This window comes from Motacilla alba, chromosome 2 (assembly GCF_015832195.1).
Source record: "Motacilla alba alba isolate MOTALB_02 chromosome 2, Motacilla_alba_V1.0_pri, whole genome shotgun sequence".
Lineage (NCBI taxonomy): Eukaryota > Metazoa > Chordata > Aves > Passeriformes > Motacillidae > Motacilla > Motacilla alba.
The window spans coordinates 117,535,506-117,550,368 of record NC_052017.1 but is presented as its reverse complement, the minus strand read 5'-3'; the positions used below and the strand labels follow the sequence as shown (position 1 = coordinate 117,550,368).

The 14,863-nt window shown below is 38.7% G+C and overlaps 1 protein-coding gene and 1 long non-coding RNA gene across 3 annotated transcripts; one reads left to right on the top strand and one right to left on the bottom strand.

The window, feature by feature from the left end:
* Positions 1 to 505: 505 nt before the first annotated feature.
* MCMDC2 (minichromosome maintenance domain containing 2) lies at positions 506 to 12,843 on the bottom strand. Its single transcript, XM_038129415.1, has 14 exons — positions 12,744 to 12,843; positions 12,527 to 12,657; positions 12,376 to 12,435; positions 11,863 to 12,058; positions 10,747 to 10,869; positions 10,473 to 10,580; positions 9,076 to 9,204; positions 8,329 to 8,560; positions 6,448 to 6,653; positions 5,974 to 6,140; positions 5,453 to 5,629; positions 4,617 to 4,759; positions 3,989 to 4,098; positions 506 to 3,520 (listed from the first exon to the last, which is right to left on the bottom strand). Exons 1-14 carry the CDS (start codon positions 12,841 to 12,843, stop codon positions 3,354 to 3,356), a joined length of 2,049 nt encoding a protein of 682 aa, XP_037985343.1. The 3' UTR covers positions 506 to 3,353.
* Positions 6,139 to 14,452, top strand: LOC119697988. 2 transcript variants are annotated; one of them, XR_005256016.1, is made up of 5 exons: positions 6,139 to 6,603; positions 8,409 to 8,611; positions 11,002 to 11,189; positions 11,287 to 11,489; positions 12,837 to 14,452. It is a non-coding gene; the product is annotated as an uncharacterized LOC119697988 (long non-coding RNA). The 2 variants fall into 2 exon arrangements; XR_005256017.1 differs by lacking the exon at positions 11,287 to 11,489.
* Positions 14,453 to 14,863: the final 411 nt, after the last annotated feature.

Genomic DNA, 14,863 nt, shown 5'->3' with positions numbered 1-14,863 from the left:
GGCTGTGAGGTGACCCAGACTATACCCTTGTTCAGGTTAGAGGCGTGGATCCACACTGGTGAGGTCTGACAGGGACAGGGCCCCAGGAGTATCAGCAGCCTCTGGGATAATGCTCTCCTGCATTACAGACCCTGCGGTGTGAGTGCTGACCTCAGTTCAACTGGTGGTAGAACATCAGTGAGTTCCCCGGAGTGCTGCACTTGAGCTGGGGTTACAGGCTGTCCCCTGCCAGGGTGCTCCTCTCCCCAGCCTGGCTGGTCATTAGGAGCACCGTACTTGTCCTGCAATTAGTCATTCCTCACACTGGAGCTTGTTTCAGGAAAATGGTCACGCCTCTGCTTAACCTTGATTTCAGCTGATGCTCTGTCCCAGGTAATTACGAGGAGAGCATGGGATTCCTGTTTCTTGGACTGGCTTACTGTTCCCAAAGAAGTGTTAATGCTTTCTGCTGCTGGCTCAGCACTGGAGCTCTCTGAATCAAACATCATCTTTTCATTGTTTTAGGCAGAAAGTGAAGCTCAAGATGAGTTTGTTGCTGGCTTTGGGAATCCTCAGTCTGGACTCTGCCATGCCTTGCAAGCAGAAAGATGGCACGTGAATTCTGGAGCTACGGAAGTAAGAATTTCTTACTGTACTTAAAGATGTTTAGGGAAGTATCACGAAATCCAGATCAAGAGTTCTGAAGCTGTTTAATGGCTTGCAAAGTCCCTTACAGATGGAAAAAAGAGAAATTTGATTGTATGTAGGGTTAAGAGATTGAAATCTTAACAAAAGGTATTGTGGCAGCTATAAAATCTCCTAAGACTTGCTCCCCAGAACAAAGCAGGTGCAATCCAAGAATCCCAGAGGAGTCAAAAGGGAGAGGCTTCTATCAGAGAACCTAGTTTTTAACTGGGGAAACATGACTTTTGATTTGAAGAATTCATGGATGTTAGCTGAAACAGAGAGAATTAAGTGAACAACAGTATGTTCAGATCACAATCCATGCTGGCACTTCAACTGTGTCAGTCTTGGAATATGTTCCAAAGGGAAAGGTGACTATGGTAGTGAGCTTTACCTGTAGAAAGATACTCAGCATCTGGGGTTTGAATGTAAGAGAGGGACCTGCGTTTTTGTGCCCAAACAGAGCTGTTTTTCTCTTGGTTGTACTCAGTCTGTTCTGTGCTTAGCAGTTAAAATGAAGGCTCTGCTTCAGCTTGTGGAAGTACAACTCTTGAGACAAACTAAACCAATTCCCTTGTATTTAGTACCCAGAAAAAGCAGCCTTATGTAGGCAGAAAACTGCTGGCATCGTGATGATGACCCTTTGCCGTTTACCCAACTGAATGTTGTGATGAGCAGTGTTGTATATCTGATGTGCCAGCTAACCAGTAGGGTTTTCCAGTTTGATTTGCTCCTGTCATTTCTGATTTTATATATTTTTTTCCAAGGTGATCAGATGACCACCTCCACTGTCTTCCAGCCTTGTGTGTGCACATAGGGCCAACAGGAGAGTCCACCCACTTGTAGAAGTGTGGGTGTTTAAGAAGGTCAGTTGCTTTTTTACTGTCACAGTGCTCAGGCTTCTGCAGGCTGTACTGCCATCCCAGGAAGGCCTGCACTGGCCATGTTGGCTACTATCCTCGTACTGCTACAAGTCTTCCAGTTTTCAAGAGCTCATGGGAGAAACTGGGGAGAAGCAAGGATAAAATGTTGTGCTCTTTCTGCAGAAAATCCATTAATATTACTTCTCAAAAATAGTGATTTATAAAGGGATTCTATTTCAGTCTACCCTTAAAGAGTAATTTTTCTGGCATAATGATGAGACTTTTGCCGTTTACCCATCTGAATGTTTGTTGATGTGTATCTTGAGATCTGAAATGCCAGTGAGAGTAATACCTTTGTGTAAGATTAATTAAGGGTACAGGAAACTAATTCATTATTGTTATTGTTCTTAGCTTGAAAACAGCAGCGCCTGGAATGTGGAGTTCTAATGCACTTGGAAATGCTTCTATTGCCCTTCCTGCTCGTCAGAAATACTGCTTGGTTCCACAGTACAGGGGGAGTAACTGTTCACTGAAAATGAATAATCCTGGAATGAAGTTCAGGGTAGAGTGTCACTCTAGAAAGAGAAGTGGCCTTCTGGGCAGTCTTAGAACTTAGTATGAATTTTTGAGTGTATCAATAAATGGATCAAAAGTGAATAAGGCAAAGATTTAAATGTGGGGGAAAATTGTGTTGTCTAAATGAGTGTTTACAGTGTTAGTAGTGGCTATGAATAAAATCTTGGATTTCTGTTTTCAGTAGCTTATTTTTTTGTTGAGGCTATGGGAGCAGTAGCACTCTGATCCTGCTGGATGACATCCTGGGTGGGAGTAATACAAGCCTTAATTATTCAGCTTGTCCAGATTTGACAGGAAGTCTGGACAATTTTACTGCAGCTTTTTTATTTAAGGTGTATTTCTTGGATGCAAGGCTTGCTGAGGATTATGCCTAGTGCTATATCCTTACTAGGAGGATGAAACAGAGGAAAGTCCATAGCTGGGGAAGCATAGGATGGTCCAAACACCTCATCTCCTACTACACATTCTTCATTTGTTTTTACAGTGAGGTAGAGCTGAACTCATTGAGTTACCTGTCTACCAGCTTGTCTAATGTTCTTTTACCTAACTGAAGCACTCTACTATCCCCTGAGTCTATATAAAACGATGTGGAAACACTGGGTTTTGCAGGTTGGGGTGGTTTGGTGGGTTTCTTTTGTGGTTGGTTTGTTTTGTTGGGCTTTTTTGTTTCGTTTGGGTTTTGGCTGCAGGAGCATGTGGCATTCGTCTAATCTCATCTTGCTGTAGTGTAAAAAAAGACACAGAACATGAAGCAGTATGATAATACTTTTATACATTTCAAAATCTATACAACATGAGTTAGTAAAGACTGTTGACTTAAACTATGAAAATAAGGGTGTTAATGTTCTTAAAACTCCTTAACCCTTTGGGTGGGTGATACATTTAAAAGGAAGCAACAAGAAAAACTGCTGAAATAAAATGTTTGATTCTGAACTGGTGGTTTAATTTATAGTTGTAGTCTTATTAAAAATCATGAATCCTAAATTATTCCTTGCTTAGCTGTGAATGGAGTGGTAGCCAGGAAGAGACGTTCTGGTTGGGACTGTATTCTGAAGCCATGGCTTTCCAGGATGAAGGCATCCCTCCTGCCTTCAAATAACTTGCAAAACTTGTAACTCAAGTCCTGTCAGCTATGCTTTATTCCTTAGTAAAACATCACTGATTTGTCTTCTAAGTTTTTAGTAATTTTGGATTTCTAGCTGCAGCCTCTCAAAAAGCCAAAGCCTCAGGCTTTACTTAAGAGTGGAGATTTTACTCTTCAGTAGTGTTAATGTGAATTCCTGGGCTATAGGCAGCAATAAACTTCAGCAGTTGATGGTGACATTGCATGAGGTAAATATCTCTCTGTTGCAGGGAGTTTTCATCACTGAGGTCAAATGGAAATACAGGATTTGGTGCTACACGTAGTGCAGATGTGCCTAGGCAAAGAAGAAATTAAGCTGTAAGACTTGCTATTTGCCAGTACTTTGAGGGGAGAAAAGAGCTGTGATGCAAATTACTTAGTAGCGCAATCCTAGATCATAATTCTTACCTTGCTTCCAAATCTGTGTATAAAAAAATGACTGATGCTTAATAAACAAAGTCGAATGTTTTTGCTTACCCCAGGGAGGGAAATCTGTCCTTAGTTTAACCTGAGCCAGTGTTAGAGGAGCAATGCCTTAAATAAACCAGTATGAAGGACAGACTTGGTGCTGGCCTGTGGCCTCATTACATACAGCACTGAGACAAACTGACAGACTTCTCCAGTACCAGTCCTCAGCAGTGGAAATTCTGGATTTTGATTTGAAATTACCTGCTATTACAATCAATGGGTGGAGAATTTTTTCAGACTGACAAAATGTGACAGTGATGCACCCAAGCCTAAGGAACTGTTGTGCATTATTTACCATGTTTCAGGGTCAGCGATGACTCAAGTAACAAGACTGCAATCACTGCATCTTCCTCAAGCACTGTCTTTCTTAAACTGAGCTTGGCATGAGCCTTAGCCAGTGAAATCCTAAGAGATCAATATAAACATGTCAGAAATAAATAATAACTGCAGGCATGAATGCAATGTGTATTGCCCTGTACCAAGCACTCATGTTGCAAATTACAAGTTAACACTGGGGTGATTTTTTTCATATTTTAGCTATGCAGTTACACTTACCACTGACAAAATACATATTAACTTTTTGCGCTAAAAAACTGAACTTGGCATGTTATCCATTAATACTTTTTTTTTTTTTGCTCCCATAATGAGGCTCTACATATTTAAATCCCTGATTTTTTTCTAGATAGCTTTAATCATGATACATGTTTTGTAAATAGCTGAGTTGGTTTTTTGGGTTTTTTTGCCTGGCAAAGTTTGAACTCTGGTTTCTTTTACCAGTGTCAATATATAAAATAAATGGAATTCATAAATAGTAAGATTTATGCTTGAACTTTTCAAAACATGAGTCTTACGTAGCTTTTTATTAAACAAGCTCCTGAGCAGATCAGCACAATTTCTCTTTGAAAATGGAAAGTAGGACGTACAGAATTTTTAGTGCAGAGGCTGATAATGTTGATCCATGAATGGAATCTCTTCTCACCCTGCGACTTGCCAGATAATAGCCCTGAATGAGACTTTCTGCTTCTGAACTCAGTTCAACATGAAGATTCCTAGCAAATAAAATAAACTAGAGAGAGGGCATACTTTTTAAGTATTTAACAGGAAAATAAGGAATTGACCTTTTTTCACACTTTTTAATATACCAGTGGCATAGTAATACAGGCTGGACAATATATTCTACCAGTAGCTTTACTAGTAAAGAAAGTTGTCACCATTTGGTGATACTAAATAAGAAAAATTTGAAGGATAATAATAAGGGCACATCTTCAAAGTAAACAAAATTATAGAATGGTTTGGGTTGGAAGGGACCTTAAAGGTTATCCTGTTCCAAATTTTACTCCAATGGGACACTTTCCACTAGACCAGGTTGCTCAGAGCCCCGTCTAGCCTTGAACACTTCTATCATCTGTTAGTTATGCTACAGATATTGACAACTTAATTAGAATGGAATATTAACTTCTACTACTGGTTGTAAACTTTTTGGTCAAAAATAGATATTGGAGATATGTTCTCATATGAATGTTAACTTAGTATGTTTTCCAGAAACACTCTCAAACTGTGTTTATTATACTGACCCTTTTCAAGATCTGAAGCTGCTTTTGTCAATGATCCTAAGAGTGCTAGTGGACATATGGTGGGGGAAAGGGCAGAAAGTGAGTATTGAAAGTAAGCAGACAGCAGAGAGAACTTTCTAATGCCAAACCCAGTATGATATTCACAAATATAATGCATTTCTAAATGATTGTGTATAATTTGTTACCTCCTCGTAATCCTGTGTTCTGAACTGCTGTGAAACTTTGTGCAGCATGGCTTCAGGGTTAATGGCTTTTTTCAAGGTGTGATGTACAACAGGAGAAGACAGGCGACAGGAAGGAAACTCATTGTAGATCAAGAGCCCAAAACCATCTACAAGGTTAACTGGAATCAAACTCACATCCTAAAGAAAAGATCCATAGAAAGAAAACATCTACATCTTTATTTTGGGCTTTTTACTTGTAGAAGCATCACAGTGTTTTACATCTGAAATACCCTATATCCACTTACACTGCAAGATTATCTAATGAATTACCTGTGCTACTTGGTAAAATGTTGTTGTTTGAATGACACCTACTTTTTTGGGAAAGCTATCTAATTTTAGAAGATACTTGATTTTAAGTTACTTAAGTTGAGACTTTCTGGGAACTACTAACAAGTTTTATAGTTTCCATTATTTTATTGGTGGAAATAAACACCAGTGATAGCTATGGCACAGTTCCTTTCAGAACAAGGCATGTGCTTTACCATCTGTCCAATTAGAAAGTTCTCCTTTTGTATATGTTTCTTTGAGGAAGAATCCACATCTACAAAGGACCAAAAGTTGGTCTGAACTGAAACAGTGACTTGTTGATCAGCCTCTTCTCCATACTTCTTCCCAGGAATAAATACTGTTGTTGTTCTGCTCTCTAGCACTAGGATAAGACAAAATTCAGTTACGTGATGGATTTAGCTGAGCTATAAATTCTAGTCCCACTCATTCTGAAATCAGTCATGATTGTGATTTTGCTGAATTGTTATGATTAATGAATGTCTGTAGTGTAGCAGATTTAAGTCTACAGGACCTTGGCTTTTTTGTCCTTGTGTCTTAGACAGACCCATTAAAAACAGCGTACAGATTTTTGCAGCATTTGAGGGCCATAAGCTGGGGAACAAACCTAGCCTTGAATTTGCATATTTGTTTAGTTCTGTCCCCTCATTTGTTAGGAGGTGGGAGATTACCAGACTGTAGAAGTTCAAGTTTATCCTTTTTATATGAACTTAAGTCTCCTATGTAACAGATGCCACCCTTGGCCAGCACAGCGCTGCAGGCTTGAATGCTGGCACTTCCAGTTCCATGCGTATCTTTGGACACAGAAGGAAAAATGTCGCTGGAAGGTGGGTGTCGTATGCCACGGGGCAGAAGATATAAACTGTAATTCAGAAGCCTGGAGGATTAAATAATTCTGTCAGTCATAAATTGTTGAATTATTAACTTCTAAAAAAACTTCACAAGTATTAAGACTCACTTAGAAATAACAACACAAAATCCTTAACATGAAACCAGCATCAAAAGTAACTGTTTAACTTTACATACAAAACTTTCAAGCCTGCTTTCTCACAGCTGTTATCAAGACACTGTTTCTTATGGATTAAACATGAGGCAAATCCTGGGTTGCAGAAGTAAATCCTAGGAAATCAAAGACATCTTGTAATTTAACCCCACATTGTTAACTACTCTTTCTATTCTACAGAAACTTTTCCAGTGATTTAATAGTTTAGAGGATTAGTAATTCTGGCCATCTGGGAAAAATGAAAAGGCTGGAACTTGTAAGCTCTGCCTTCCTGAGTTACACACTCCCCTCCAATTCTCTTGGGGAAAGAGGGTACAAAAAAATCTTTTACATCCCCTGTACTATGTTCTTTGGCACAGAGAGGTTGCAAATTGTCTGTCTGGTTCCACAATCAAAGCCTCTTAAGGATGTTAAGATGTCAGAGCATGGCTTGCCCCACTATTATGTCCTGGAAGAAAATTACTAAGTAAAATTAGTAAGAATTAGTAAATAGGGTGTGGCAGCAATGGAAATATGTGGGAAATGCCTACTGTGACAGGCTGCTGATAGTGAATACTGTGCACGTGCAAGACAGTACAAATTACAATATCGATCATGACGTACAGTGTGCAAGATTGCAGTGTTTTAGTATTAACCAGATGTTTTGATTCTTAAAACACTAAACTGCTGTTTGTCTTAGAAAATTTTATTCTTAACCTGTGAAAAAGAGAAATCTTGCAGTTCACGTTTTTAAAAATTTGAACTAATTCCTAGAACTAAATTTTTAAAAGGTCAAAGTTTTGGGATTTTTTTCACAAGAAAAAATATTAGTGAATTGGTAGAATAACTTCCAAATGAAAATAAAATTCATGCCCCTTTCAGAAATCTTAAAGTTATAAAAGGAGAAAGTTATCTTGCTTAAATTAATGTAAATCTGAGCATATTGCACTTTCCTGCAGTGTAAGTAAATTGGTTAACAGTTTATTGTTGCATGAATAGGTAAATATATAAAATGCATAGTGAAAAATATTTAAAGGCAACAACAAGCAGATTTATGATCTGTGTGTAAACATGCATGTGAGTTCTGATACCTTATTTGAATGGTTTTTATGAAAAAGAGATAAAAAGTAAGTATCTATTTATTCACTGGTTATTTATTCAAAAGGCTGATAGCTGCGAATCAGTGATGAGAGAGCTTACAGTGACACAAGGTTTGAAAAGTTGAGCCCTTTTTTTTGTTACCAGCTCCTGGGACAGCCTTCATTTTTGATTTTAGAAGAATGAGCTTTTATCAGAACTCTGCAAAACAGTGCTAGTGTTAAATTCTTACTGTAATCTTATAAGAGTTTTAGGAGGTTTTACAATTAATGAAGTTCTGATCTAAAGTTATCATGTGAAACAAACAAAAATGTCCAAGGGATAAAAATTGAGTATTTAACTAAGCTGGAGCCTTGTATATTCTTTTAAAACAAAGTCTCTAGCTTTTCATGTAGGACCAATTCTATTATCTTTAAAAAGACTAGATTTTAAATTCTAATTTATGTGAAAAAAAAAAAAGGAATCTCTTTACCTGTCAATTACTAGTGTGTCACTTGTCATAATCAAGAGATCCAGATAATCTGCATTTTCTTTTTCACATGTCTGTACTAGACTCAGCAATATTGCAAGTTTAAGAGTATTGTAAGTGCCCGGTGGAACAACTTGAGAAGCAAAGATGTTGGCCAGGACAGCAGAAAACCTCCAGCATGAACTTGAAGTCAGTGAGAGCAGATACTTAAAATTGTCACTGACAAAAGAAGGACCTAATGGAAACAAAGTACAGGTGAACAAACACATCAAAGAGACCTATGCAGGTAAGTTAGAACAAATCACTGCTGGAGTCTTGATACAAAAACTTGCCAGGAACAAATATATCTCTGTATTAAGCACAAATTCAGAATGTAAGCATCTGACACTGTTAATATGACTTCTAAAAAGGTAGCAGACATGATCTGTTAGAATTGACGCAATAAGAAAGGAAAAACAAACTGAAATATCAGGTTCATTTTATATGATTGCAAAGTACTTTCCAATGGATAGAAGAAGGAAAGAGGAGTTGAAGAACTACATAATTAGGGAGTTTCCCAATGCATGGAAAGCAGGCAAAAGCAGATATTCTCAAATAACAACAAGTACACATTTCAGGCTGTAAGAGGAAAGTCCCGAGTGGTTTTGTACTCTCGACCTCTAGATAATAAAAAACTCTACCAATTCTCAAGATTTTTTTTTCTAGGAGGTTTTCCAGGGTTTAAGTCAATGTTTAATGGAACTTTCTTACCATTTGGTTTATAGAGCTGTACACTATTGACTTCTATACATGCAGTCATTTGTAGGCCATTTTGTACACAAGCTGGAATTCCTATAATCCGGTAGTGGTTTCCTATTGTCATTTTATTGGCCAGTTCATCTGCAAATAATAAAAAACTAAGTGCAGGGGGGCAAAGCTGCAGATATGTTAGGGCATAGAAACATTTTTAAAGACATGGTCAGAAAACTTCTACACATTCTGAACGTTTGATTTTATGATTTAACATTGGCAGAAAACAGCTGGAGGGCAGATTGATAATGGACTAGAATAAAATATGAAACATACAGTTTTAATTACTTAGTGCAAAAGATAAGGAAGGCACGCCAGGTTGGGAAAATAGATTTCATGATAAAGAAAATGGACAATCATTTAGTCCTGCATTGAAAAGAAAATGGATAGTTTTTTGCAAGTATATTTCCTACTCTGAAGTTTGTGGCACCACCATTATCAGTCACTGTCCTATAAAATGTCAGAGAAAAAAACCCAACACAATAAAAAGAAGATACACACTACAAAGATTTCAAGAAGATCCACAAATAGCTTTGTGGACCTTTATATTTTTGTGCACCTTAGAAAACCAAATCCCATTTATTTATTGAAAATGAGGATTAGATCCAATCAGATCTCAATCTCAGCCTGAGAAACACTGTAACCACACTGAGCACTAGAGCCAGCAGAAATTTACTGCACCCAACTCTCAGTATCTTGACCATAGATTTTTCTATAAATTTTTATTACAATTTTAGTACTACTAGTTCTTTCTATTTAGTTTTCAATAAATGAACCATATAATTCCGTAGACTTTTGGAATGGATGAGGATTTTTTGTTGCTTGTCTCCATGTTTGTTTTGGGTATTTTTAAGAATTAATGTAAGTACACTGCTGAATTGTGATTTTAGTTGGATTTTAACATTAGAAATCATTTAATGTTTGTGGTGGATGGTAGTGGTAGTAGAAGCCAAAAATCCTGATGGAATGTGGAAAACAGCTAGATTGAGTAAGGATGTTATATATACATGAAGTTAGTACAGAACAGCATGACCAAAGGAAGTAGAAAGGAGGAAAAAACAAGCAACAGTTAGGATAAAACACTGCCGAGCTGGGCAGGGGATTTTAATTAAATGGAGGTGTAAAAGTGACACAAGAATTTTGTTATGTACACTGTGCAATCACCTGTGCACACTGCTTTGTCACCTAGCTACTTTTTATAAAATTAAGGGAGGGGGGGAGTACAGAAAGAACTGCAATATAAATAATGACTTTCACCATTTTAGCAAAAAAAAAAAAAAAAAAGGAACTACAATTGCAAGAGATTCTCACAGGTCAAATCTAAAACATTTTTGACAGAACTCCAAAGTTCAGCTTACCTCTCAAGAACAATGTAAATGCCTGAATCCTAAAATGGGATTTATCAATGGAATGTCCTTTCAAAGCATTCAGAATTTTAGCATCAATCATTTCAACTATTTGTTTATCTTTCAAAACAAAGGCAAAGAAAAAAGTTAATTCTCTTGAAAACATCTCTTTTTAAAAGACTGGTGTATTTTAAGTGGGCTTTTTCCACTTAAATATTTTGTTTGCTTATTGTATGACAGAAGTAGGAAACTACCAGATCTAAAAGTAAGACTACACAGATCCTACCACCAAGTACTCTAAATTTCATGTCTTCCTGCAGTGGTGAAGAACATAAGCTACACACAAAATCAGTCCTCACTGTAGCAGACTCTGTAGCTCCAGGACAATGCACTCTGATGCACCTAAACCCTAAAAAAAGGGTAATAATTTACCAACCATTTAAAAGAAGGGCATAGTTCTAGTGTTAAATTTCCCATGGAGAACAGAAGCAATTAAAATACTAGACAGTGAAATTCTGAATTTATTATGTGTTTTTTTCAGATGAGCCTCCCTTACATATTCGCTAAAAGAATCCATCCAATTTATTGTGTTTGGCCACGAGATGGCAGAGCTTCCCACTTCCTACATTCCCAAGATGAAGAGCTTGGCCAGGCTTTCTTGAGGAGTGAGCCACTGCGGCTTCTGCCTGGCGTGGGAATGACATGGGATACGAGTAGTCACTATTAGAGGTACGTGTCCTCGTAAAGATGTCTGTGTGACTTAAACTGCAGTCTCCAAACTTTGGCATTTTGCATCTCTTTTATAACTGTATGGTCTCACCTACAGAAGAAGCAAAAACCAGCCTTACAAGTACTTAGGGCCTCTCTGCAATGGGGCAAGCAGTTCAGGAATACTGCTCAAAGCAGCAGTTCCACAGAAGTCAACTGCTCATCAAAGCACCACTTGTTCTATGCAAGAAGCTTTTGCCAGCCACTTAAACACATTGTCCTGCGGTATTTTTTAATAGACAAACAGTTTCCGAGAAAAAGGTATGTTACTAGTTTAGCTTATTTACTTTTGAGATATTTTATTGTTATTTAAGATATTTAAGTATTAATTTATTTAAGATATTACATATATTCAAGTTCTACAGGTGACTTATGTTTTCTCCTATAAACTATATTCAGCATTAGGAAAAGGGACTGCTGGCATAGCTGTTCTTCCAAAACATTTAATAATGCTGAGCAAGTCCACTCCTTTCCATTAATAAAAATCCTGCTGTGTTCATTACAAAAATGTATGCATATGCAATAAAACTATATAGGAAAATACCTTTGTTAGGCTAGGTTTTTAAAGTCTTATTACCAAATTTATTTAAAAGCTTTTGAAATAGTACTGATTAATTTTTATATTTTTTACTACCTTCAGAGAATGGACAGGTTTCCTCAGTACAAAGAAATCTTGCTCCTTGTGTGTATTTTGTTACAGTTCCCATTGCAATCACTATCCCTTCAGACATATAAAATCTTTGAGATGTGTAATTAAAGGGATATGCAGAAAGACTCAGAATATAACTCGGTAAAGGTGGCAAATGTGTTGGTTTCAGCAATATACTGATCTAGCAAGAGACACAATAGCATTAACATAAAAAACATATTTTTATTTAAAACTGCTTTACTTTTTACGGACAAACACACAATGTGATACATAACTGTTAAAAATTTCAGGAACACATGAAGAGTAACTAGGTTTCATATTAATTAATCTCACAATTGCAGTGCGGTAGGGTGAGACTTTTGGCTATTTTAATTATTAATAATTTAAATAATACTGCCACCAAAGGGAAAATGAAAACTTAATACAACAATATTTGCTAATATTTTGCTATACTCAGAAAATTCAAGATCTAAATGGAGAAAACCAATGCAGACTCACCTGGGCTTCTGTCTGCAATTGTTCAATTAATGATAATGTCTTAATAGCTACAAAGCATACCTGTGATGGAAAAATAACTTCATTTAAAAAAGGAAAATCTTGTTAAAATTTAGATGATGCACTTTTGTCTACTCATCTGATATACACTTACTGACTGAAAAATCTGTGCAGCTTGTAGGGGATTATGAAGAATATAGTTTCCAAGAGTTGCATCCAGTTCAGCAATGTCAGAAGGATTAATTGAAATAATGAAACGATAAACAGCATAACTTTGTTTTGAGTCTGTAAGAACAAAAAGTATTTTAAAATAATGGATTCGTTAACATAACATTATGTATCAATTCAACAGACTATGTATTGAGTAATACCATTATATTTTTTGCAATCGTGCACAAATTTCTGAAGGCCACCGCTTCTGTCAAGGTAGACAAGGACAACTTCCTTCATTTTCTGTATTTCAGGATCCATCTTCCAAGATTTCTGCACACTTTATCCAGCTGTGGGAATAAACCATGAAGAAATGACAGTAGCACTGGCCATGCTATAACAGTAATAATAAAGGTACATACTAACAAAGCCACACAAAATTGAAATAGTCTCTTTTTCAAGCTAGGTGATTCTTAAAGGATTTTTAAAATTCAGTTCAAAGCTCTTTCCAATGACTGACACATACTCTATTTCTAGAGTAAATTTCTGAGGAATGCTCTGGTGTTTTCTTTTCCTTGGTGAATTATTTCACTCTCCTAATTCCCTAACCCATGAAATTAAAGTCTCTGTTTAATTTAACCTCCCTTGTAGATTTTGTAATCAGTCTATCAAAAGTAAGACTTAAAATTTCATCTCCCATATTTTAGAAGTCTGATAGCTTTTGAAAGTGTGAAACTGGGCAACATCCCTTTTCTTAAAATCTGACTTTCCTACCCTGCTGTGATCTCCTGTAGCACCCACTTAAGGAGCTGATCTTGCACTTATTTCCATGCAGGTACACAGTCGTTCAGTGCTGATTCCCACTAGCAAAGCTTTAACAACTCTAGATTTGGTTTGGAGGCTGACCTTGCTCTTTAGTGTGGTTTTCAATGTGTATTACCCACATCCCTTTCAATTTTTTTTTTTTTTAAGAGTAGAGTCTTGTACCATGAAGCACTACTTTGCAGAATTTAGAAGGAGAATTATTAAGGCAAAATATGGTATTTTGTATATATGCATCTGTTTCAATAGCTTTCATATTTTCTTCTGCAAAATGTCCTTAGTTCTCTCTGTAGAATGAATATGAAATATTCATTTCAATGTGAAACAACACTCGAATCTTCAAAAATAAGACTTAGCTACCTGGTAAAGGATAGGACATGGAATTACTGAGCTGATGAGGGATCAAAGCTCACAGCATATGAGAGATTCCCTGCAGGAGTTCACAGAAATGACTTTGGGAGGACAAACAGATCAACATCCAAGAGGAGTAGCTGGATTCCAGCACAACTTGTGTGTGGCAGCAGCGTAAACCCTGTGGCCCGAGACCTGTACACTGTGGGCTGAAACGTGTTTAATGCCTGAAGTAACAAAGGCACAAGTTAAAAGACAATTTGTAAGAGGGATTTCCACCCCCCGCCTCACCCCCACCCTGTGTCTTTGGGATTACTCCTGCATGATTATTACTCCATCCCTTGAAGTATTCAGCAAGAAGGGCTTAAAGAAATGTACACACATGGATCCACTGTACCTCCCTGGATCCTGTATTACCAGGGCTGGACGCGCAGGGCACCACATATGATAGGGAGGACTGAGCTACGGCCCCACTGATTGTGCACTGAGCAGCCGGCACCTAAGCTGCGCAAAATAAAGCCTGACCAAGGTGATGGTGTTCACCAGTGTCCCCACAGCCAGCTAACCCCACTCCAGGTGTGGCTCGGCACATCAGCATCTCCTGCCTGGCTTCAGCTTCCATGCCATCGGCACCCCTGCCTCACAGACCTCCCCACCAGTTGTTCACCAGGCTTTCTGCGCCCCGTCCTCCCCCGGCGCTGCTGGGTCGGCAGCAGCGGGCACCGCGGGGCCCGGGCTGCCCTCAGCCCCGCGGGGCCGCGACGCCGCTCCGTGTGCCCGCGGCGGAGGCGAAGGCCGCTCTGTACGGGGCGGCAGCGAAGGCTCGGCAGCGAAGGCTCGGCACCGGGGCCCGGCAGCGAGGGCTCGGCAGCGGCAGGACGGCGATCTCGGCGCTGCCCCCTCAGCCCCTCAGCCGGCGGCGCGGGGAGCTCGGCCGCGCCGCGGCAGCGCCCGTGCTCAGTGCGAGTGCTCAGGGAAGGCAATGCCCAGCCCATCCCACACCCACAGCCGCCCCAGCCCCACGGCCACCGCCGAGACTGGCGCTTCGGTCCCACACAGCTCCTGCCTTCACTCACGGGGAGGGCACTGGGAAGGGTACATGGCTCTGGCAGCGTGCAAAGCACTGCGGCAACGTACTTGCAGAACCATTTTCTCTCATTAATACACA